The following is a 26233-nucleotide window of genomic DNA, read 5'->3' on the forward strand; positions in this document are numbered from 1 at the left end:
AGGTGTATGGTAAAGCGTGCTTAAGAAGGTGTCTTTTTGCAGATCGTTATCAAAAGTTTTCTAGAAAATGGCGGTAATTACGTTGTAATTACCTTCGATCGTATTTACGCCACCGCGACCCATTTTCTTTTTTCAGTGATAGTGTTTTGTGTACAAATACTGTGAAACGTAAATAATTCATCCATTTTCGAATAATTTGCGTCGTAAAAATTGTTAATTTTGTAGTGTAAATTGGTTTAATTAAATGCGTTAATCATGAAGTACGGATTGAGTAGTTCGTCTCCACCGAGGTGAGTTTCAATACGCTAGAATCGTATAATTTCTAATTCAATACCCAAACTTGCATTCGAACTAGAGTAATTCCTCGTAGGAATGTCAACGTAATTAGGCTAATCGTTTGATAATCATTTGTAATCTATTTCCTTAAACTTTCACTCGATGAATTAGTCGTAAGTTTTTTCATCGACAAAATGACCAGTTTCAAAATCTCTCGGTTGATGCAATTTTCATGACCTTTGCTCAAGATTGCCTATGGTGACGAAAACATTCAACAATATCAATCAACGAACACAAAATAAAGTATATTTTGTTCGATAATACAAAAAAAAAGTTTCAGAATTGATACTCGAAGTATTTCGATAATTTATTACATCTTAATTTAGTACACTTTGTACAAAACGTCATCGTAATTATTTAGATTACAAAATCAAACTCTTCTGTATTCCTTTCTATTTCCTTATTCGAAAATACAAAACCAAAATTCGTATCACACAGTTCTCAAAAATTTACTCACACTGATACTGTACAATAATCTATTTTCTAAATTAGACCATACTCGTTGATGTACATCGTTTACTTGTTTGATAACCGTAACTAATTCTAAATTATCTATCACGACGGACGTATGTATTTTCAAAAATAATCCCAAATACGAAGCCGATAACTCGAAATACTTTTTCGATAACATCATTACTTTAATCATATCTAAAAACCGAACCATTAATTCGATCGATCCACCGTTATCCGGAGCTAACGACATGATTTCGAAATTAACCAACGACGGACTCATCGTTTTAATCTTATCGATCGCTTCTCCATAATCTTCCGCCGATTTCGAGAGTAATTTCGCGAACGTCGTAAAATTACGTAACTTCGATTGTAGATCTTGATCGGATTTGTGGTCTTCGTCGTTGATGGCTGATAAATCGAATTCTACGTTGACCGATGGTATCACTGGTAGGATGAACGGTGCTTTTTGAGGTACTTTGGGTGGTTCTTTAGCTTTATTTCGTTCCCTTATTACATCGATATTGAAAATATTCTGCCAACGGGCTGATACAGGACACGAATCGTCGTTAGTCGATAACGTTATCAAATCTTTGGTCAGAATATCGATTTCATCGTCGTCTGTACGTATTCGTAGGGTTTCGTAGTTAGCCAAAGGTACGTAGGAGAACATACTACGATTCGTCCACAGCCTGACTCCCAAACAGTCGACGTGAGTTGTAGCTAGGAAGCCTCCAGTAGGACAGAATGTAATCGAAGTACAAGGTTTATCTACTTCGAAGGTATCTAAACATTTACCCGATGGGATATCCCACGTCTTGATGGTGCAATCCATCGAAGCTGTGACCAGCCATCGAGCATCCGGGCTAAGGGTGATATCTGTCAAAGCGCTACTATGACCTTGGGCGAGTACTCGTATCACAGAATGCGTATCGGTATCTATAATATTCACTTCGAAGTTATCCAAAGCTACTGCCAGAATAGAGCTTTCGCCATGACCGGTGAAAAACGTCACGCTATCGGTTAAGTTGATTTGATACAGGAATGGTTTCTCGGGTCGTCGAAAAGGCCAGAATTTCACCTTCGTGTCTCTGCTACCGGTGATGAGGAGTTGATTGAGGTTATTCACAGCTACTCCGGTGACTGCTGCTTCGTGAGCTCGAGGAGATCCGTACGATCCTCTGAGTATACCGGATTGAATGTTGTATTTGTCTACGTCTCCGGTGCTGTACCCGATCAGGATGAAATTACCGCAATGCGTGAGACAGATACTCGTAGCGGTGACTTTCTTGAACACCGTGTCAGTGGATTGCATTCGTTGACGGAATTTAGCGTGTATTTTGTACTTCTTGTTGAACAAGTAACGACCCAGTTTGCATTTATCGAAAGACCACGTCGAAATGATCGGCGTACCGTTGTGAATGGCGGCGATATTATCGTATTCTTTTTCTCGAGTTTTTTCGCTGGCGAATCGAACTACAGGTGGGAGAGAATTCGAGTAAAATAATTCTTCTTCCATTTCCTCGTCCATTAGTTGTTTTCGTTTCGAGTTCTTTTTACTTTTACGGTATAAGGCACGACCCAAGTTCTTATTGGCTATTTCGACGACTGTATTGAATGCTCTGAGGTAACCGTCGGCTCCTGCACTGAGCACGTGACTGCTATCGTAATACTTTATGTAGTTCGGTGGAGCATGATGACCTTCTCGTATACGTAGTAGTCTAGCACCTCCGTCGGTTAAATCGAAAATCCATAATTTCAACGAGTTATCGATCGAAGAACTCACCAGTAAAGGTTCAGCTGGCAAGAATTCTAAACCTGTGACCGAAGCATCGTGAGCTTGCATTTGGCTAACGACTCTTCGTTCTTCTAAATGCCAAATAACGATATGCCCAGTGCTACTTGCCGAAACCATGGTCGGTGTACCGTCAGCTCGAAACGATAGGCTCGTCACACAACCCCAATCCTGCATGAATGTCATCAGCGTTTCGTCTTGTTTGATATTATGGATGATAATTCGACCATTTCTCAATCCGATACCGACGACGTCCAAAGCTGGCGCTTGTTTCACCACCGTAACAGCCGAGTCCCAGCCGACGAACGTGTATATCAATTTACTCGTGTTGATATTCCATAACTGCAACGATCCGTTCTCGCTACCGAGTAAGATCTTGTTTATGTAGCAATTCGGATGACAAATGGCTGTAACTCGAAACGTCTCCGAAGGCAGGTTTAATTCGACGTAAATATCGGTAGTTTTAATATCCCATACCGTCAGAGTGTTCGATTCGTCGACTCCGATCAAATGAGGACCGAACGGAAGCAGAAGATGGATCGCTGTATTGGAAGAACTTCGATACGTTTGGATTAGTTCGACACCTCTTCGCCAAGCTTCCACTTGAGTACCGCTCGATGTAAATATTAGAAACGTATCGGCTGCCAGGCATATTATATCGTCGGTGTGTTGTTTGCTAACCGATAGCAAGCTGAATCGATTACATCCCCAGGTGTAGAACGATTTACCCACACAGGTTACCACTAAATTCTCTTTTCTACGTTTTATGTATCGAGTTACCAAAGGGACACCGTTACTTACGTAGCCTAGGATTCGATTACTGGCGAAGATTTTACTCGTGTTGTCCATTTTAACCTTTATTTCGAACGTTTTAATTATACCGGGTCATTATTTAATGAAAATTAAGCTTCGAATCGCGTTATTTTAGTGAAAAAAACTCGGAAAATGTAAACACATGTTTGGAAAAAATTTTTATCGGTGCGTGTTGGTTTTGGGAATGCGATTTTTCTTTTTGCACGCGGGATGCGTAACAGCTGTTTATTTCGTTCATGTCGTTCTTTAATTTTGAATATTGATATCATTTTGATATTGAATTATTTTTTTGAATCAATTTTGAATTTTTGAATTTTTGATTTTTTTCATTTTCAAAAATTCATTATCATCAAACATCTCAACATACACGGGGAGTGTTTTAAGTCAAGTCAACTGTTTGAAATCAAAATTTTATTGCCGGTAATTTATTTTTTACTGAGAGATTTGAAATTGCTCGAAATCGAAATTTTGCGGCGAGTATAGTCCGGCATATGACAATAGGAGTAATTGCACCCCCCACGCCGATCCTCCGGGACAACTTTTTTCTTAAAGGGGACATCTTAAGGAACATTTTAAAGCAAACTTGCCAAAAAAAAGTTGGCCTTACTTACAAAATGGCGGCCATTTTGATTGACAAATGACAGGTCAGCCAAAATCGCAGATTTTGCGCTTGAACATAGAACTTGCACGAAATTTTTCAAACCTTACAAAGGTAGATCGAAAGATCATGCAAAAATTTATGACCTGTCAAAATTTCAAGTGCTAAAGTGCGTTTTTCGATTTTTGGTGAATTTTTGAAAATCAAATTTTGGCCAAAAATGAGGGAAAAAATCAAAATTTTACCAAATTGACCAAGAAAGCTGAAATTTGGGATACACTCTATTTTCGACATGCCAAATCAATTGGAAACGGTTTCAATCCGTTTTGAGCAGTTCTGCAGGAGCCTCCAGCAGATTTTTAAAACTCGAAATTCTCACAAAATTCCATCAAATTGGACTTGTAAAGCTGAAATTTATTCTAAAAACTCAATTCAACGCGCTACGAAGTACTGCAGGTGAATTTCAAGTCGTTCTGGAGCCTCCAGCGACTTTTTGAAATTTCCTGAAGCCTCCAGCAGATTTTTGTAACTTTAAATTTTTACAAAATTTCATCCAATGGAGATGGGAAGCTGAAATTTACTCTACACTTCAATTTTTACACCCTCTGAAGACAACTTCGGGTGGGTTCAAGTCATTCTAGAGCCTCCAACGACTTTTTTAAAAATTTACTGGAGCCTCCAGCGACTTTTTGAAATTTCCTGGAGCCTCCAGCAATTTTAACACCCTTTGAAGACGACTTCGAGAGGGTTCATGTCATTCTAGAGCCTCCAGCGACTTTTTAAAAATTACTGGAGTCTTTACCAAACTTTTGAAAATTGAATTTCCCACAAAATTTCATCAAATTGAGTTGGAAAGCCGAAATTTACTCTACAAATAATGTCTTTTGAAGCCTCCAGCAACTTTTTGAAAATTACTGGAGCCTCCAGTAGATTTTTAAAACCTGAGATTTCCACAAAATTTTATCAAAAGCATTTGGAAAGCCAAAATAAAATACATTTTGTGAACTCATTTTAATAAATTGAATGAAGTCGATAGCAGGTGGATTTCAAGTCATTCTGGAGCCTTCAGTAAGTTTTTAAAACTGTAAATTTTCACGAAATTTCATCAAGTGTTGTTGGAAAGCCGAAATTTATTCGGTAAACTAATTTCAATACGCTATGAAGTCAACTACAGGTAGATTTCCAGTTATTTTGGAGTCTCCAGCGACTTTTTGAAAATTCTTGAACCCTCCAGTAAAGTTTTGAAACTGAAAATTTCCCAAAATTTCTTCAAACGGAGATGGAAAGCCGAAATTTAATCTACACTCCAATTTTTACACCCTCTGAAGACAACTTCAGGAGGGTACAAGTCATTTTAGAGCCTCCAGCGACTTTTTTTGAAAATTTTTGGAGCCTCCAGTAGATTTTTAAAACTTTGAGTTTTCACAAAATTTCATCAAATGGAGATGGAGAGCTGAAATTTAATCTACACTCCAATTATAACACCATCTGAAAACAACTTCAGGTGGGTTCAAGTCATTTTAGAGCCTCCAGCGGACTTTTTTGAAAATTACTGGAGCCTCCAGCAGATTTTTGAAACTTGAAATTCCCGCAACATTGATTTATCAAATAGAGTTAGCAAGCTGAAATTTACTTCGCAGACTACATGGTGGTTTCAAATGTTTTTGAAGCTTCCAGCTAGTTTTATTAAATTTCAATTTTCCAAAAAAACGCCATACCTACAACCTTTCAAAAAGTCGCTGGAGGCTCCAAAACGACTTAAATCAAGCAGCAGTCGACTTCGTAGCGTATTGAAATTAGTTTGCAGAATGAATTTCGAATCTCCATCTCAGTTTCATGAAATTTTAGAGAAATTTAAAGTTTCAAAAATCTACTGGAGGCTCCAGTACTTTTCAAAAAAGTCGCTGGAGGCTCTAAAAAGACTTGAACCCACTCGAAGTCGTCTTCAGAGGGTGTTAAAATTGAAGTGTAGAGTAAATTTCAGCTTTCCATCTCCATTTATTATTGATGAAATTTTGTAAAAATTTAAAGTTACAAAAATCTGCTGGAGGCTTCAGGAAATTTCAAAAAGGCGCTGGAGGCTCCAGAACGACTTGAAATTCACCTGCAGTACTTCGTAGCGCGTTGAATTGAGTTTTTAGAATAAATTTCAGCTTTACAAGTCCAATTTGATGGAATTTTGTGAGAATTTCGAGTTTTAAAATCTGCTGGAGGCTCCAGAACTGCTCAAAACGGATTGAAACCGTTTCCAATTGATTTGGCATGTCGAAAATAGGGTGTATCCCAAATTTCAGCTTTCTTGGTCAATTTGGTAAAATTTTGATTTTTTCCCTCATTTTTGGCCAAAATTGGATTTTCAAAAATTCACGAAAAATCGAATAACGCACTTTAGCACTTGAAATTTTTTACTATTGACTTTTTTCGCTTCAAACATTTTTTGAACATTCAAGATTTTACAAAATCAACCAATAACCCCCCCCCCCCCCTCCACAGGACAATTTCCCCATTTCCAGACATTCTGAAGCCCACAGCGTGATTTTTAATTCCTCCAGAATTTTAAATTTGCTCCAGAAGGCGTGAATATGAATTTGGGTAGCTAAAAATGAAGTTGTGTGTTAAATGTACTTGACCTATTTAACGAGTTAATGCATATATGAGCCGATTTTGGAAGGGATACCTTAAGAATGGTGTTTTTTAACCACCTTATTTCGTAATAAAAATATGCATTCAAAAAATCCAGAATGGCATGGAAATGGAGAAATTCGCCCTCGGTGTGTTAGTTCTGGACAAAATACAGTGATTCGCGCAAATTTCAAAAATTTCCTCGCATTGGGAAACTTTTGATTTTTGGATATTTTTATTACATATGAAATAAACTGATCCAAAAACCACTCTTGAGATGTCCCTCCCAAAATCAGCTCAAATGTGGTAACACACAATTCGATTTTTTAGCTGCCCCACTTCATTTTCACGCCCTCTGGAGCAAATTCAAAATTCTGTAGAAATTGAATAAAAAACGCGCTGGAGGCTCCAGAATGGCTGGAAATCGTGAAATTTGGATTTGGGGAATTGATATCAGTTTTAGGACTTACACATTTTGATCATTTTTACTGATCAAGTACGTACCTTTTTTAAAAAAAGCATAAATCACCAAAAACAGTCAACTTTGAATTTTCAAACGTTCGCCAAAAAAAAATCGAGAAATGAAATTGGTAGGCTGAAAATTTGGTTTAGGGGGTTTTAGGCCATTCTCTTTTCAAATGACGATTACCTCGTCTCAAATGTGAAATTACTATTCTAAATTAAACCATTTTTAGACTCCGTGTCCACACTTCACACACTTGATTTAAAAAATCTTAAATAAGACTAATAAGAGTTTGAGACCAAATTAAATTAAGGAAATTTTCAAACTCTCAAAAAAAATATTTTCTTTTTTGGCGGAACTTCCTCGCAGTCGCATTGCTATAATATGTATCGCGGTTCTTAAGCTTTTCATCTGCAGCTTTGGAAAGCTAATGTGCGAGTATTGTAAGTGTATGTTGTTCTACTGCCATGCGCATATCCTGCGATTCTGAAATAGAGGATGTATGTGTTTTTAATTAAGTAGGTACGATTAAAATGGTGTAAGACTCGTTAAGACTCGGTACAATTTAATTTAGTATAGGAAAGGAATCCAAAGTCACCAAGTGGAACTTGTAAGAATTAGGAAACGTTAATTTGGATTTATAAATCAAGGCTTGGGAAGTTGGAAAAAAGTTTGCGTAAACTTAGCGTAATAAACCCAATAATTTTGAATTCGATTTTTAAAAAAAAAAAAAATCAAAAAATGAAAGAATCAACTGTCAAGTGAACTGATGCACCAGAAAAAAGAATCATACAGGCCATCTCAGATTGTGATTTGTTACGCATCCCGCGTTCAATAAAAAAAATCGCTTTGGGAATATTCGCAACTTTCCAAGTATTGATAATACCGAGTATGGGCAAAATCGTTCTTTCTTTAAATCACTCCGTTCAATTTGAACGGTGAACGAAATGACCCGATGAGCATGAACTGAACGATTCGTTATTTCGAAAAATGTTCGTGTTACAGTTATTGTGAAAGTAGCAATACTCGAAATATTTTTACCAGGTTGTTTCATCGTAGAAATCTAAAAGTAATGATTCACCATTTTTAATTTTTTTTTTTTATTAAAAAATCAAAAGGCGTCGATTGTAAAGTAATTAAAAATTATTAATTCGATGTATTAATCATTACGTTTCGATATTTTATTGGAACTTTCAACTTTTTAGGACAAATTCGAAATTTTTTTACTTCCGGGAAAAGTTTCTGAAAAAGTAGTTCCAAATTCTTACCGCTGAGAACATTGAAATTGCGTTGCAAAATAAAAACACAAACACAACGATGATGAATCACATGATTTACTACGTTCATTGACTACTTTTATACAGTGAATTTGTTCTCGATTAATCGTGCTTAAAAACTAGAAATAATTATTTCATTTATTAACCTGTTATGTTGTGATTTTAACGTATTGATTGTACCATTAATTCATTCTATAATCGATTTTCTAATTTGACCAGGATGTCTGCCCCATCATCTGTATGCTCCGACGATAGTTTTGAAATCGTGAACAATGAAGTGGACATTGAAGAGTCAAAAGACGACGTCTTTTCTCTGTACAAGCCAAAGGTTAGCATTGTTTGATTTTGTTACGTGTCACACTCTATATTTATCTTGAGTACACATCTCGTCGTGATTTCATTATCGCTTTTTTTGCTTTCTGAGTACATATTACTGTAACCAATTTACGTACTATATTTACGCCGGAATTTTCTTTTCTGTTTCCAAAGGTGACTTTCCACGAGGTATTCGATGTATATCCTATGGATGCGGATATCGTTGCGAAAGTAACGTTCGATCATGACTACCTTAAATCAGATGAGGATACCGTTGTTGTATTACCAATAGCATGGAAATCCGTTGATCAGGCTTTATGTGCCGCCAACATCAATGGCAGTTACGTCAGATTCGATGGTAAATGTTGCATCATGTAACTCGATCCTCGATTAATCTACAGTCGAGTCTTACGACGTGTTGTATTCTTTGTTTTCAGTGAAAGATTTACCTAAGATCGGAGCCGAAGATAAATTCTACCAATTATGCTACTGCACCGGCGAGAAAATCGTGATGGGAGTCAGTATACCGTTTTCGTTCCGCGACGTACACGAAGACGAATTGGTTGAATTTCAGAAAGAACAGAATAAAGAGTTTTGGACGTTCAGAAGCAGATTCGCCGTGTTGACGGATAATTATTGGGTAATTTAACGTTAAACGAAGTGCTAACCGATGTACCTGTTTTTCAAAATCCATTCCCTAATGTACCGATGTATTTTTCAGAACTCCTTGATGGAAAAACAAGCCAACGCTGATAAACTTGCTTCGAATTCCGCACCTGAATCGGTTAGTATCGTAGATTCTCCATCAGACTATTTTTTCAAAATGGCGTCGAGTAATTGTTATTTTTTTCCCGAAGGCATCTCCCATCGATGGCGATCAAAAAGCTCCGAAAGAAACCGAAGTCGCATCCGAGTTACTCAGAACATCCGATCATTTCTCAGCACTCACGCCCGAAAAAGAAACACCCAATAAGAGCTCTTCCGAAGAAATAGGCGCCGGCGAACCTCGCGATAACACCTCAGATTCGGATAAAATCACCGAAAACGTGCCAGCACGAGATAAAATTCTTTTATTCACGGTAATCGTGTTGATTTTTACAATCGAAATACAAAAATATTGTATTTCTAACGATGTATAATTTACACGTATTTCTCGTTTATTCTTCTACAGATTATGGAAGCTGAAAACGAAGCCATTAAACAGGAAAATCAAGTACGTATATATTCGTCGTATTTATCTACTGAACCGAAATCGAGCAAGTTGTTAAATTTTCGTCGTTGTTGTTGCAGAAATTGAAAGCTATGGTATTCGAAATAATCCGAGCTATGTCGATCAACGATCGAGATACGTGTCGCCGAACTCTGAGCAACGCCATTAACGGTCACGGAGAAGTATTCGCCGAAGCGGAATTCTCCGAGCTGTGCGAATTGTTCCGAAAAAGTCTCATCGAGCCTGATGTTGTAAAATCATCGGAGAAAAAAATCATATTCGAGGTGACTGACGATGGTGATCTCGACGAAGAAGACGAGGTTGTTTTGATCAAACACGAACGTGATCATGAAACTGCTGCCGAACTTGCTGCCGATCGTGCTGCTGCGATTGCCAATGAGTCATACGAACGGTCTGCCACCGCTGCTGTCGCCGCTGCGAACTCGTACACTAATGAGAAAATCTTGTTGTTTAAAGTAATCGTCGAGTTAATTTTTGATCTGCGTGGTTTTTTTGGGAAATTATTTACGTGCGATTGTTTCTTTTTTTTTGAATTAGATTATGGAAAACGAAAACGCCGAATTGAAGGAACAATACGAAAAAGAACATCAGCAGCATACCGAGGCTAAAAATATCGTCAAGGTGTGTAATTATCATGATTTTTCGCCCAGATACCTCGATAAATTCTCAGGCCTAGTCGAATATTCGAAGTTTTAACAACTCGACGTGAAATTTTCCAAACAATTTCCCCACTTTGATCGAATTTTACGTCCACTTAATGTAATCTTGATCGATTGTTTGATAAATTACACCATGTTTTAACCGTTTCAGAACTTGAAAGATATCTTAATCGAAATCATGAACTCGACCGCCCTCGAAGATGAAATTCGCCAGAAAATCGAAACCTCTCTGCCCTCGATCAGTGCCGCATTCAATACCGAAGAACTCGACCAAGTTCGCGAACTATTAAAGAAAGAAATCGCGAAACTTAGCGACGAAATACCCGAAGACTTGTTGAAAAAAGTCGACGCTGCGTTTGTGGTCACATCCGATGGGAATATCTTATTCGCCGATCAATGGGAAAAGCAAATAGCTGACCAAGCACCCGTACCTGCTGCAGCTGATGATTACGTCGTCGAATTGGAAGCTAAATTCGCTGTAAGATTAGAGATGGTGGTTTTTTCCTTCACTCTGGTTTAATTACTCGACTAATTTTTGAATTTTTTTTACTTGTTAACGCAGTCGTCCGTAGTTGAAAAAGAGAAACTTGATACGGAAGTGAAAACGCTACAAGCCACAATCAAGGTAATTAGCCGAAGTTTAATCGAAGCATCGCGATGAATTATTTACCAAATGTTTTTAATCCATTTTTACCATCTTGTTGCAGGACTTGAACGAACAGCTGATCAATCAGAGGCAATCCGAAGTCGAGAAAATGATCACTGTTACCAATGTGAGTTTTATTTTACTGAAAATTAATCTGGCATATGACAATAGGAGTAATTGTACCCCCCCCCCCCCCCGCCGATCTTCCGGGACAACTTTTTTCTTAAAGGGGGCATCCTAAGGAACATTTTGAAGCAAACTTGCCGAAAAAAAAGTTGGCCTTACTTACAAAATGGCCGCCGTTTTGATTGACAGGTCAGCTGAAATCGCAGATTTTGCGTTTCAACATAAGACTTGCACGAAATTTTTCAAACTTTACAAAGGTAGATCGAAAGATCATGCGAAAATTTATCCCCTGTCAAAATTTCAAGTGCTAAAGTGCGTTTTTCGATTTTTGGTGAATTTTTGAAAATCAAATTTAGGTCAAAAATGAGGGAAAAATTCAAAATTTTACCAAATTGACCAAGAAAGCTGAAATTTGGGATATACCCTATTTTCGACATGCCAAATAGATTGAAAACGGTTTCAACCCGTTTTGAGCCATTCTGGAGCCTCCAGCAGATTTTTGAAAATTGAAATTCCCACAAAATTCCATCAAATTGGAGTTGTAAAGCTAAAATTTATTCTAAAAACTAATTTAAATACGCTACGAAATACTGCAGGTGAATTTCAAGTCGTTTTGAAGCCTCCAGCGACTTTTTGAAAATTCCAAAAGCCTCCAGCAGATTTTTAAAACTTTAAATTTTCACAAAATTTCATCAAATGGAGGTGGAAAGCTGAAATTTACTCTACATTCCTATTTTAACACCCTCTGAAAACGACTTCAGGTGGGTTCAAGTCATTTTAGAGCCTCCAGCGACTGTTTTGAAAAATATTAAAGCCTCCAGTAGATTTATGAAACGAAATTTCCCCAAAATTTCATCAAACTGAGGTGGAGAGTTAAAATTCATTCGGCAAACTAATTTCAATACGCTACGAAGTGGACTGCTAGTGGATTTCAAGTCGTTTTGGTAGCCTCCAGCGACTTTTTGAAAGGTCCTATGACTTTTTTTTGGAAAATTGAAATTTCCTAAAAGTAGTTGGAAGCTTCAAAACCATTTGAAACCACCTTGTAGTCTGCGAAGTAAATTAAGTTTCAAAAATCTACTGGAGGCTCCAGTAATTTTCAAAAAAGTCGCTGGAGGCTCCAAAATGATTTGAACCCACCCGAAGTCGTCTTCAGAGGGTGTTAAAATTGGAGTGCAGAGTAAATTTCAGCTTTCCATCTCTATTTGATGAAATTTTGTAAAAATTTAAAGTTTCAAAAAAGTCGCTGGAGGCTCCAAAACTACTTGAAATTCACCTGCAGTACTTCGTAACGTATTGAAATTAGTTTTTAGAATAAATTTTAGCTTTACAACTCCAATTTAATGGAATTTTGTGGGAATTTCAATTTTCAAAAATCTGCTGGAGGCTCCAGAACTGCTCAAAACGGGTTGAAACCGTTTTCAGTCGATTTGGCATGTCGAAAATCGGGTATATCCCAAATTTCAGCTTTCTTAGTCAATTTGGTAAAATTTTGAATTTTCCCTTCATTTTTGACCTAAATTTGATTTTCAAAAATTCACCAAAAATCGAAAAACGCACTTTAGCACTTGAAATTTTGACAGGTGATAAATTTTTGCATGATCTTTCGATCTACCTTTGTAAAGTTTGAAAAAGTTCGTGCAAGTTCTATGTTGAAACGCAAAATCTGCGATTTCGGCTGACCTGTCAATCAAAATGGCGGCCATTTTGTGAGTAAGGCCAACTTTTTTTGGGCAAGTTTGCTCTAAAATGTTCTTTAGGATGTCCCCTTTAAGAAAAAAGTTGTCCCGGTGGATCGGCGGGGGGGAGGGGGAGCAATTACTCCTATTGTCATATGCCGGACTAAATGTATTGAAGAGAGCTGATTTTTGATTTTTTTTTTCATTTTTCATTGTTTTTGACAGAATATGCGAGACCAGTACATGAAGAATATGAGCAAATTAACCGATTCGAACAAAGTAACCATTGGACTTTGATTGGCTATCACGATTTTAAAACGAACCAAATATTTTAATGGTTTATTTTTCTTTATACAGGTCTTGGGAGATAAATTAACCGACAAAGATAAAGAAATCGAAACGTTGAACAGGAATTTGCTAGATGCTTCTAAACTATTGACGGATAACGAACGAGAAATACGAGATTTGAAAGCTCGCGATCATACCTTCGTCGGATTCTTAGAAAGACGTAATTTGAAAAGGATATCGGAATTGAGAGAAACGTTACAGGTAGGAAAAAATACTGCCCTTGGAGTATTTTTGATACATTTTTCCGTATCTTGGATCGTAAAAATCGTTCTACTGATCGTATCATTATCTTCTTTTGTAGGAAATGTATTCGAAGAGATGGGCCGAACGTCAAGAAAGTGCTAAATTGAAAGAAGATTTGCTCACTACACAAACCATGCTGAACAGTTTATGCGACGAATTGGAGAAATCCACTCTGAGTAAATCTGTACGTTAAACTAGTTTGATTTTTACCACCACCCTGAGTGGTTGAAAATACGTATTTCGAATTTGTAAATAACCGAATTGTTTTCGATTTGTCGTATATTCAGCCCGTGAAGATGGAGAATTCGGCTCAAACTGGCGAAAAGGTGGAAAATTCGGCCCAAACGAGTAACGATGCCAGCTCTGGACCATCTGAGGCGGGATCTTTGAAGGGATTTGCCCATGTGCGTTAATTTGCTTGTATTTTGATTAATCAAATACTAGGTTATGAAACTAAATCATGTATTTTTTGAAATTTTCAATTAGAAATTGGCTACCGAACTTGGCAAAGCTAGTGGCAGTTGTTCAGCTGCATCGCCAGCATCAGCACCTCAAGTATCAACACCTGTGCGTTAATTTTATGATTATTTAATTGTAATTGAATGAAAATTTAATGTACCATGTGCCTTCGAATATTAATAATCGTATTCTCGTGTTAAATTAGGAATTGGAAACGACTACGCTCGCATTCCGTAGAATCAAGCAAAGGGAACAGGTAAAGAATAGAAGTTTCAGTATCTGAATTTAAAATCGTATCGATGTTTTTCGTCGAGGTAATTAATATTCTGTGTTGTTTTTTTTTTAGGCATTAGCAGCAAAATTAGTAGAAATGACAGCCGAATTAGAAAAAATGCGAACAACCCACGACGTAAGTTTTACTCAATATTCTGAATTATGCGCCGAAGCGGCTCCGAATATAATCGGTGCCGCTGAGATATTATTTCCAGAGTTCAAATACGAGCAATATTATCCTTAATAACGAGATCCTAAAGTATTATAAAAATGATATTCATTGTAAGTATGATTTGTGTAACCGATGAATTGTGTAGTAATGATTTTTTCCGCAAACTGAATATTCTACTCGATCATCACTCCCAAAACACGAAGATCAACGATGTGTTCCTGCATGGTTACCGTTCCTGCTTATATGTGTGGCTCGTGTTATGATCTTATATCTGCCTCGTACCTTGTGATACTAATTTACTCATATGTTTTGTAGAAAACTAAAACGGATCTCGAAAGCAGACTCAAAGATGGTGCTAAACAGTACGCGAAATTGTACGTGAAATACGATAAATTATTGAAACGCTCGCAAACCACGTCTCGCGAATCGTCCGCCAACTAATTAAAGAGTAAATGGTTTTATATAGTTAGATTTTTCCTACCGATTTGATTTTTTTTGGCCAACTTATTGTTGCTTTTCACTTAACGATGTATTGGTAACGATGTTTTTTTTCTATGTTAGTTTAATTTTTTCATGTTTAATCGAGTTTTTTTTCCATCTGTCCTTATCCTATATTATATATTGTTATTTTATGGGGTGAAGAATATACTTTTTTGTAAGTTTTTTAAAAAAAATACATTATCGTAGCAGTAGTGTCCGAAGCAGAATTTCCTGTAGCTTGAATATGTAGATTATTATTATTTACGTTTATACTTTATTATTAAAATTTTACTCGTAATGAGAGGTATTTTATTAAAATTTTATTCAATTAGTAGGGTATGTTTTTGAATATGTTTTGCTTTGTGTTGTTGCAGTGTGATAAGGCTAGAAGAAAGTGAAGAGATTGAGAAATTCGAAATTATCGCTGCAAATTTGCAGCGTTAGTGATTCGGCGGTAGGCTCGAGAAAGTTGGTAAGATAGTGAAATTTTGTTCAGGTGGCATGATGAGATTTCTAGAGTAATGTTGGTAATTTTTTTTTACCACTTGACTGACTCATGAGAATGTTGGTAAAAAAGCAGTTACTGACATTACTGTAGAAATTTTTGATGAATTTTACTGACATGATTATGGGAATCTCCTCTCTCCAAGATGGGACTTGGGGCTTGGAGATTTTCACAATTATGTCAACTTATGATGGGATGATTTTGATTTCGCAGCTTTTATTCGACTGTCTCAAGTTTTGTGTCGTGTCTTGATCTTGAAGATTTCCAAGACACTGAGATTGAAATGAAAGAAAGTCGCTGGTGGTATCTTCTACTTTATTAGGCTGAAGAAGAATTTGATTAGCAACTGTCGACGGTTTTGGGTTAGGTTTTACAATTTTGCTCTAAAGTTTTTCGATTTGGAATGAAGGAAAATCGCTTTTACAGCCTCTGAACGAAGTTTGTTTCTTTTTTTTCAGCTATATAAATGTTTTCTCGACGTGTTGCTTAAATTTTGAGTTGAATATTGCTCGTGAGTGCTGCAACTTGGAGAACAATTTGCGACGCGCGACGTTTTAAAGGTAATTGCGAGTACTTTCAATAATACCAAAAGTTCAATGTTGAGATTTTTGAAAGCTAAATTTTCATAATCTTGTAAAATTTTGAAACCATTATTCGAAAATTTGAAAAATTCAGAAATCATAGGTTTTTAAAATAATATTTTCAAGTATTGACATAGGCTTTTCGTGATGGGATTCCATAACCATGGAAGGAGGCCGTTAGAGGGGGGGGGGTAGAGCTTCAAAATTTCAGTCGAAATAATTTTAAATACTGTGTGACATATCGTTTTATATGTTTTCGAAACCATTGAAAACGAATATCAGCTCATTTTTCTGATTAGGCCACTCCAACGCCCCTCCCCATTGACCCCCCCCCCCCAATTTCTTGAAAATTAAAGAATGATCGAGTTTTTTTTTTACATTAAATTACCTAGTTCTACCTACTGATCTTTAAACGATTAGTTACCATTTATTGATTACTTATTTCCCAAAATTCTGTGAACCATTTTTCTCCCAACATAGGTTGATTGATAGGACCATTTTTTTTTTTTTAAATTTGAAAAATACATTTTTTATTTTAGGCGAATTTTTGAATTTTGAAAATTCATTGGGCAAAAAATTGGAAAAATCAAAATCTGGACAAATTGACATAGAAAGTTGAAATTTGGTTTATACCCTATTTTTCACCTCCCAAATCGATTGGTGATGGTTTCGAACAGTTCCAGAGCCTTCGGCGGATTTTCGATTTCTTCTGTTTTCAAAAAAAAAAAAAAAACGCTTCAAGTTGAATGAAAATGAAATTCTGCTACTATCAAGTCAGATTTATCATCTTTTGTGACCATTTCGATCGATTTAAGCACATATTTTCACAATCTTTTTATGCTGATTTAAATTCAAAATTTTCTGTACTTAGTGATTATTTTTAGGAGAAAAAAAAATGAAAAATTCATCGTTTGCGAACGAGCCAAGGAAAAGAAGCTGACGATGAGATTCGGTTTGTTAACTATTTTTAATATTTCGAGTTGATTGGTGATAAATTATAATACTAATAATTTCAATTTTTTAATTGAAAAAAAATAATAATTTCTGGAGAATAAAAAAGCCTAAATCAGTCAAAAGAGTCACAAAGGTACTGAATATGAGTTTATATGTTCTGAATTTCATGTTTGCTCCACTCGCAGTAATTTTTCAAAAACTGGAGACTTTAAAAATCCGATGGAGCCTTCAGAGCGATTTTAAAAAACCATCAACAACAACAACTAATCCGGGAGGTCAAAAATAAGGTGCAAACAAAAATTTCAGCTTTTCGAATTAATATGGCAAAATTTTGATTTTTTTTTCAATTTTGGCTCAAATTAAAATTGTTGAAAATTCGCTTTAAAAAAACCGACAAATCCATCTAACAAGGGAACCTCTTGAGGTGTCACACTTCCATTTGAACGGGACCGCGATTTTTAGAAAGAGCATAGTCTAAATCTCCCAAAACCACATTTTCAGCTGCCCAAGTTCATTTTTCGATTTTTGGAGAACGTTTGAAAATTCAAAATTGACTGTTTTTGGCGATTTAAGCTTTTTTTTTAAAAAAAGAGTACGTACGAGATCAGTAAAAATGGTCAAAATAAATCCCAAAACTAATATTAATTATCTAAATCCAAATTTCACCATTTTCAGCCATTCTGGAGCCTCCAGCGCGATTTTCAATTTCTCCAAAATTTTGAATTTGCTCCAGAAGGAGTGAATATGAAGTTGGGCAGCTAAAAATCGAGTTGTGTATTATACTCGACATGTTTAACGAGTTTATGCACATTTGAGCCGATTTTGAGTTTGAAATCTCAAAAGTGGTTTTTTGACCAGCTTTTTTCAAAATTAAAAAATCAAAAAAATCAAAATTTTCCCGTTTGCGTAGAAGTTTTTGAAATTCGCGTGAATCGCTGTGTTTTGTCCATAAGTAACTTCCCAAATCCCAATTTCACAATTTCCAGACGTTCTGGAGCCTCCAGCGCGATTTTCAATTTCTCCAGAATTTTGAATTTGCTCCAGAAGGCGTGAATATGCAGTTGTGCAGCTAAAAATCGAGTTGTGTATTGCACTCGACCTGTTTAACGAGTTTATCCACATTTGAACCGATTTTGGGGGTGATACCTCAAGAGTGGTTTTTTGACCCACTTTTTTCGAAATTGAAAAATCCAAAAAATCAAAAGTTTCACGTTTGCGTGGAAATTTTTTAAATTCGCGCGAATTGCTGTATTTTGTCCATAAATAACTCCCCAAATCTCAATTTCATCATTTCCAGCCATTCTGGAGCCTCCAGCGCGATTTTCAATTTCTCCAGAAGAAGTGAATATGAAGTTGGACAGCTAGAAATCGAGTTGTGTACCTATTATACTCCATCTGTTTAACGAGTTTGTCCACATTTGAGCCGATTTTCGAGAGTGACACCTCAAAAGTGGTTTTTTGACCAGCTTTTTTCAAAATTGAAAAATCCAAAAAATCAAAAGTTCTCCATTTGCTTGGAAATTTTTGAAATTTGCACGAATCGCTGTATTTTGTCCATAAATAGCTTCCCAAATCCCAATTTCACAATTTCCAGCCATTCTGGAGCCTCCAGTGCAATTTTCAATTTCTCCAGAATTTGGAATTTGCTCCAAAAGGCGTGAATATGAAGTTGTGCAGCTAAAAATCGAAATGTGTATTATACTGGACCTGTTTAACGAGTTTATCCACCTTTGAACCGATTTTGGGAGTAAACTTGGTTTTTTGGATTTTCCAATTTTGAAAAAAGCTGGTCAAAAAACCACTCTTGAGATGTCACTCTCAAAATCGGCTCAAATGTGGATAAACTCGTTAAACAGGTCGAGTGTAATACACAACTCAATTTTTAGCTGCCCTACTTCATATTCACGCCTTCTGGAGCAAATTCAAAATTCTAGAGAAATTGAAAATCACGCTGGAGGCTCCAGAATGGCTGGAAATGGCAAAATTTGGATTTAGATAACTAATATTAGTTTTGGAACTTATTTTGACCATTTTTACTGATCAAGTACGTACTTTTTTTTAAAAAAAAAACATAAATCGCCAAAAACAGTCAATTTTGAATTTTCAAACGTTCGCCAAAAATCGAAAAATGAACTCGGGCAGCTGAAAATTTTATTTTAGGGGATTTAGACTATGCTCTTTCCAAAAATCGCTGTCCCGTTCAAATCGGAGTGCTGTGTGACACCTCAAGAGATTCCCTTGTAAGCTGTTGAAATGTTGGCTGATAGTGTATTTTAGTGCCCTATATCGTTGGCCGATTCAAAAATATGTTTGCGAGTTGGCAATGGGAATAATGGGATACTTCATTTGTCACCTACCTACCAAAAAACAGAATAATGAAGTGTTTTGTTTTGTTTTTTTTCAATATACCTATTTTATTTTAAAACGTTTTTCAGCATTATTTTGATTTCAAAATAGGCTCGGTGTATTTTATTTGTGAACGTTTAACATGTGTTGGGGGAAACATTTATTACCTATGTGTTTCAGAAACTGGCTTCTTGAGTTGTAATCATCATCACCTCTGTGCTTTTTATGTGCTGAGCAATTTTTTTTTCTTTTTTGAAATCTGCTGAGAGAACTTCATGATCAGTTCCATGGGAATTTTGATGTTGACATTCCAGTAAAATTTGACGAAATGCGATCGAAATTGAATGAAATAAAACTTCGTTACATAATTAATAGTCCGGCATATGACAATAGGAGTAATTGCACCCCCCCTCCGCCGATCCTCCGGGACAACTTTTTTCTTAAAGGGGACATCCTAAGGAACATTTTAAAGCAAACTTGCCAAAAAAAACGTTGAAAATCGAATTTAGGCCAAATATGAGGGAAAAAATCAACATTTTACCAAATTGACCAAGAAAGCTGAAATTTGGGATATACCCTAGTTTCGACATGCCAAATCGATTGGAAACGGTTTCAACTCGTTTTGCGCAGTTCTGGAGCCTCCAGCAGATTTTTGAAACTCGAAATTCCCACAAAATTCCATCGAATTGGAGTTGTAAATTGTAAAGCTAAAATTTATTCTAAAAACTAATTTCAATACGCTACGAAATACTGCAGGTGAATTTCAAGTCGTTTTGGATCCTCCAGTGACTTTTTGAAAATTTCTGAAGCCCCAGCAGATTTTTGAAACTTTAAATTTTCACAAAATTTCATCAAATGGAGATGGAAATCTGAAATTTACTCTACACTCCAATTTTAACACCCTCTGAAAACGACTACTGGTGGATTTCAAGTCATTTTAGAGCATCCAACAACTTCTTTGAAAATTACTGGAGCCTCCAGTAGATTTTTGATACTTGAAATTTCCCCAAAATATCATCAAACTAAGATAGAGAGTCGAAATTTATTCTGAAAACTAATTTCAATACGCTACGAAGTTGACTGCTGGTGAATTTCAAGCCGTTTTGGAGCCTCCAGCAACTTTTTGAAAGGTTGTATAACGTTTTTTTGGAAAATTAAAATTTCCTAAAAGTAGCTGGAAGCTTCAAAACCATTTGAAACCACCATGTAGTCTGCGAAGTAAATTTCAGCTTGCCAACTCCATTTGATACATTAATGTTGGGGAAATTTCAAGTTTCAAAAATCTACTGGAGGCTCCAGTAATTTTCAAAAAAGTCGCTGGAGGCCCTAAAATGACTTGAACCCACCTGAAGTCGTCTTCAGAGGGTGTTAAAATTGGAGTGTAGAGTAAATTTCAGATTTCCATCTCCATTTGATGAAATTTTGTGAAAATTTAAAGTTTCAAAAATCTGCTGGAGGCTCCAGTAATTTTTTAAAAAAGTCGCTGGAGGCCCTAAAATGACTTGTGCCCACCTGAAGTCGTCTTCAGAGGGTGTTAAAATTGGAGTGTAGAGTAAATTTCAGCTTTCCATCTCCATTTGATAAAATCTTGTGAAAATTTAAAGTTTCAAAAATTTTCTGGAGGTTTCAGGAATTTTCAAAAAGTCGCTGGAGGATCCAAAACGACTTGAAATTCACCTGCAGTACTTCGTAGCGTATTGAAATTAGTTTTTAGAATAAATTTTAGCTTTACAACTCCAATTTGATGGAATTTTGTGGGAATTTCGAGTTTCAAAAATCTGCTGGAGGCTCCAGAACTGCTCAAAACGAGTTGAAACCGTTTCCAATCGATTTGGCATGTCGAAAATAGGGTATATTCCAAATTTAAGCTTTCTTGGTCAATTTGGTAAAATGTTGATTTTTTCCCTCATATTTGGCCTAAATTCGATTTTCAAAAATTCACCAAAAATCGAGAAACGCACTTAAGCACTTGAAATTTTGACAGGTGATGAATTTTTGTATGATCTTTCGATCTACCTTTGTAAAGTTTGAAAAAATTCGTTCAAGTCCTATATTAAAACGCAAAATCTGCGATTTCGGCTGACCTGTCAATCAAAATGGCCGCCATTTTGTAAGTAAGGCCAACTTTTTTTTGGCAAGTTTGCTTTAAAATGTTCCTTAGGATGTCCCCTTTAAGAAAAAAGTTGTCCCGGAGGATCGGCGGGGCGGGGGGTGCAATTACTCCTATTGTCATATGCCGGACTATAACAATTGTTAAAATTTCAAAATTACACGAAAACGTGTGAAAAAAATCGTATTAAAATAAATTGAGGTGTTTGGAGACAGAAGTCATGCACACGGCTCGATTTTCGGCATGTGCGCGACTTTGACGTACTAAAAACTGAAAAAGTAGGTAGGTAGTAGCATAGGTACCTATTGAAACATATGTATAAAAATTATGCGTCATTGAATCCATGAGAGCAGTGTTGAGTGTTATTTGTTTTAGTTTTAGTGTACTGTAGTGACACTATCTAATCTAAGTATGTAGGTACTTAGGTAGGTACGTAGGTAATTCATTTTAGCGTTCGTGCAGTGATGCCAGAAGGACGGAAGAATAATCTATTGTTTTCATGTTTTTTTGATCGGAGTTCGGTTTGAGTATTGTGCCTTATTAACCGGCTAGTTACATATTACACGAGTGTTTCCAATAAATTCCATCGCCAGTGTGTTGGTTTCAGTATCTATATATTGAATTATTCAACGAATTGTGTGATTACTGATTTTGATCAATTACGACAGTTTTTAGTAAGTATAGGTAAATAGAAGTGCCTTATTATTTTTATTATTTTTTTGAATTTGGATCCTTTTTTCAACCTATCGGAGTTACGTTTCAATTGGAGATCGGAGATTCCGTAACCAAGAGGTTCCTTCTTTGGTGAGTATTGATATACGAGTTATGTAAATGTATACCTACCTATACCTATATCCGTTATTAAGATGATCGATAATTTGCAGGTGGTTTCGTTCGCAATTCTTTTTGAAAATTTGACAACATCGAATCGAAGAACTGAAAATGGAATCCGACGAATCCTACCATTCGCAAGAACCTCTTCCAGATTTCCACATCACGTTCACTCTACAGACCCTGCAAGATATAGCTGCATCAAAATACGCGTTCATTAGCTGGTGTACTTCCAGTGACCTTGACCTTGACCTTCCGCACATCCCGTCCAGTATTCGGTCGATGATCGACGATAAAATCCCACCGATTAGTAAAGAGATCGTAAAATGCAGGAATAATTTCCAACGTTTGATCGGCGATATATCTCCCGAAGTTATACTCAACTGCGCAGCTTTCAACTCAGCTGGCGGTATTTGCTGTAGAACAACAGTCAAAAATATACTCGCGTCGAATTTGCTCGGATTCGATTCGATGAAACAGTTCGAGATCGCTTGTTCGTATTCCATCGAGGAAGATGTTGAACGTTTGTGGCCGCTGGTCAAAGATAACGAAGTATTCCACCAATACAGATTCGACATCTCATCTGTACCTAGCCGCGTTACAATAATGGATTATTGGTGTTCTCGTATGAGAGGCGAATTACTGGAATTTTACGAACCGGAAGGAAAATCTGCCGAATGGTATACGGTTTCCGAGCTACTTTCAGTATACGAGAATGTGAAAACCTGGACAGAAATCGAGTACTTTTGGTGTAAGTTGAACACCCAAGAACGAAAGTGCCTCGTAGACAGAATTTGGAAGATACGAGATTCTATAAAATACGATTTGATCGTGAAATCGATCACGGATACGGTGCTGAATAACGTTATTAGAACGTCATGGTTTCTATTAATTGAACATTTTGCCTTAGATGACATCTATTACCAATATGCTTTACTGCTTTGGAACTATGGAAAGAGCACAACGATCTTTAAGGATACCACCGTCTACGATATTTTGCACCGTTTATCGGATGCGGCACCCCAGTGCGAATATAAGTACGTGACGATCGTACTCAAAGAAATATGGCTTTCTGCTGCGGATCATTTGAAAAATTACGTCTGTAGTGGTTACTTTCGCGTTGAAAAATTGTTCGAGAAATGTTTACTAAACGCGGATATTCGCTCTTTCGCTGGTCGCGATTATGGGTTTTTGATCGAAGTATTAAAATATGCCAGCTTCGATATCAGGCAACAAATGTGGGACAATTGGTGGCCACGATTGACTCTAGCCAATATCTCGGATATACGCGAATTGATGACTTTGTGTTTCGACAATGTAAACGATATCGTCAGGTTTAAACAAATCGACTTGTTGAATTACCAATTGGAACGTGATTTCGACGATTTCGTGCATTCGGAATCGTTGGAAAAGATATCCGAGTACTTGATGTTCTGTTATTCCGATGCTGATGAGAATGAAAAACTAGTACGTATTACGAAGACACTAATAATCGTTGAACAAATGAGCTGGATCATTGGCCATGATTCTGATCTCACTTTGAGTAAATTTTTCAAATTTTTCGACGATTGTTTTACATTAGAAGAAGAGGGCGAATTGCTCGAATGCCACATTCCAGATAAAGAAACCGGTCTGTTGTCATTGTGGATTTCGTTTAGCAGTTTTGATACATTTGACAAAATACTGCGTTATTTGAAGTTTTCGGATCAACGTTTGATGGAATTGAAGGGATTTTTCAAAGAAAGATGTCGACATGTTTCGACGTTCGGTAATTTTAATTCGTTTTCCGTAGATGATTGGGATAAGTTTCTGAAATGGTGCGGATTCAGTCCGGAAGAAGTATCAGAATTCAGATGTAATATTCAGATAGATAATATGTTCGAAAAATTTCTGTTGAAAATGTACATGTTATTGATGACTTGGAAGTACCGTCCTAGATCTTTGGAGGCTGTGTGTTTCAGAAAGATTGGGTTTTCTTCGATCGATGGGTTTTTACTGTGGTATTTCGGCAGTGAACAAGCTGCGAAACAGTATAAATTGAGTAAAATGGATGATGGCGAGAATTGTAAAGTAATTGAACATTTTTTGGAAGAAGAAGATTACAACACTCGTGCATTTTTTCTTTTTTGGATTAATACATGAATTCTAGTTCAATGTGAGCTGTCTCGTACCTATAAGCTAATTATTTTGGATTTTGATAAAGTACGGATTTAGCCGATGTAGGTACCTATATTTTTTGTAAAAAGTAAAAAAGTGAAGGTTTGTTTTGTTTGTTTATTCCTTTATTTATGTACGAGTATAATATATTTTTCTTTTTTGCAATTTTATAAAATTCAAATAATACCAGATTTGAGTTAATTCACTGTTTGTTTTCATAGCTGAAACATCAACATCAATTCCTAGTTCCTAGTATATTCCTACCAAAACCTGCTCAGATTCAGCTCTCACAATTTTAACTTCACAAGTAAGACTGTAGGACTTCTCATCTCCGATAAAAATTGAACCAAGTCAGCAAAAAACAATTGAGTAGGTATAAGAAAAAAAAAGTCGTAGCAGTCTGCCGCTACATAAGAGCCAAATTTTTGTGCCAGAAACATTGAGGGCTCTTGAACTACTCGCATCCTCGCTTCGCTGAGTGAGTTTGCTTCGCTCCTGTTCTTCGCCTGTATTTGGGGGGACGCTGTTCCCCCTGCACCCCCTTAGGCTTCGCCCAGCTCTCTCCTTACGCTGTTTCCATCTTATATTCTCGCGGAGGGACTTTGTCCCCCCTGCACCCCTCTCGGGCTTCGCCCAACTCTCTTCTTCCTCCTTCAAAAAATATGGTAACCAATCTGTTTTGACACTGAAATGGGTCAAATAGGGTTGGAAGGTTGAAACAGGCTAAAGGCACTTCGGGTACATCCACCCTGACCCATTGTACTATTTGTACTGTGAAAATTTGAACCCTCTAGGTGAATTTTGGAGGGGCTGGCTGTAGGCTTTTCTAAACGTCAAAAAACATAAAATTGCCAAAAAAGCCACTTTTGGCCCTGGCGAGGGGTCAAACAGGGTTGGAAGGTTGAAACCTGCAAAAGGCACTTCGGATACATCCTCCCATTGTACTGTGAAAATTTGGACCTCCCTGTATGGTCAATGGGGGGGGGGGGCTGTAGGCTGTCTGAAAAATTGAAAAACCCATAAAATAGATCAAAAATCCACCTTTTTGACCCTGGATAGAGGTCAAATAGGGTTGGAAGGTTGAAACCTGCAATAATAACTCATGGGGCACCCTCTCATTGCATGCTGAAAATTTGGACCTTCTAGATGAATTTTAGAGGTGAGGGGTCAAAAATTGGGGTCAAATGTGGTTTTTTCCACCTTAAATGAGGTGGGGATGACCTAGGAACTAGGAAGCTGAAATTTTGATATGTTGATCACAATGGGGGTACTGACCAATGGTATGATTTTGGACTCTTTTCATCTATTTGGGGTCATATTATGCCCCTCCAAAAAAATGACCTTTCTGTAAAAATTGAGTTGGAAGGTTGAAACATGCAAAAGGCACTTCGGGCACATCCTTCCATTGTACTGTGAGCGTTTGGACCCTCTAAGTCAATTTGGAGTGGCTTTAGGCTGTCTGAAAAATTGAAAACCCTGTAAAATTTAAATAGACCAAAAATCCACTTTTTTGACTTGACCCTGGAGAGAGGTCAAATAGGGTTGGAAGGTTGAAACCTGCAATAATCACTCATGGGGCACCCTCTCATTGCATGGTGAAAATTTGGACCTTCTGGATGAATTTTAGGGGTGAGGGGGGTCAAAAATTGGGGTCAAATGTGGTTTTTTCCACCTTAAATGAGGTGGGGATGACCTAGAAAGCTGAAATTTTGATATGTTGATCACAATGGGGGTACTGACCAATGGTATGATTTTGGACTCTTT

At 36.8% G+C, this 26233-nt stretch overlaps 3 protein-coding genes across 3 annotated transcripts; 2 read left to right on the forward strand and 1 right to left on the reverse strand.

The window, feature by feature from the left end:
* The first annotated feature begins 130 nt into the window (after positions 1-130).
* LOC135843136 (repetitive organellar protein-like) lies at positions 131-15316 on the forward strand. The gene is made up of 20 exons (XM_065360896.1): positions 131-290; positions 8574-8682; positions 8844-9027; positions 9107-9309; positions 9391-9453; positions 9527-9748; positions 9841-9882; positions 9960-10355; positions 10438-10521; positions 10711-11037; positions 11122-11184; positions 11267-11332; positions 13236-13289; positions 13368-13559; positions 13660-13785; positions 13889-14005; positions 14088-14168; positions 14266-14316; positions 14407-14469; positions 14821-15316. Exons 1-20 carry the CDS (start codon positions 256-258, stop codon positions 14944-14946), a joined length of 2604 nt encoding a protein of 867 aa, XP_065216968.1. The 5' UTR covers positions 131-255; the 3' UTR covers positions 14947-15316.
* Positions 561-3583, reverse strand: LOC135843135 (WD repeat-containing protein 36). The gene has a single exon (XM_065360895.1). The coding sequence runs from the start codon at positions 3428-3430 to the stop codon at positions 767-769; it is 2664 nt and encodes an 887-aa protein (XP_065216967.1). The 5' UTR covers positions 3431-3583; the 3' UTR covers positions 561-766.
* A 6607-nt stretch (positions 15317-21923) lies between the features above and the next one.
* Positions 21924-24577, forward strand: LOC135843766 (uncharacterized). The gene is made up of 2 exons (XM_065361776.1): positions 21924-22285; positions 22366-24577. The coding sequence occupies exon 2, from the start codon at positions 22424-22426 to the stop codon at positions 24452-24454; it is 2031 nt and encodes a 676-aa protein (XP_065217848.1). The 5' UTR covers positions 21924-22285; positions 22366-22423; the 3' UTR covers positions 24455-24577.
* The last annotated feature ends 1656 nt before the right edge of the window (positions 24578-26233 follow it).

This window comes from Planococcus citri, chromosome 4, assembly GCF_950023065.1.
Source record: "Planococcus citri chromosome 4, ihPlaCitr1.1, whole genome shotgun sequence".
Classification (NCBI taxonomy): Eukaryota; Metazoa; Arthropoda; class Insecta; order Hemiptera; family Pseudococcidae; genus Planococcus; species Planococcus citri.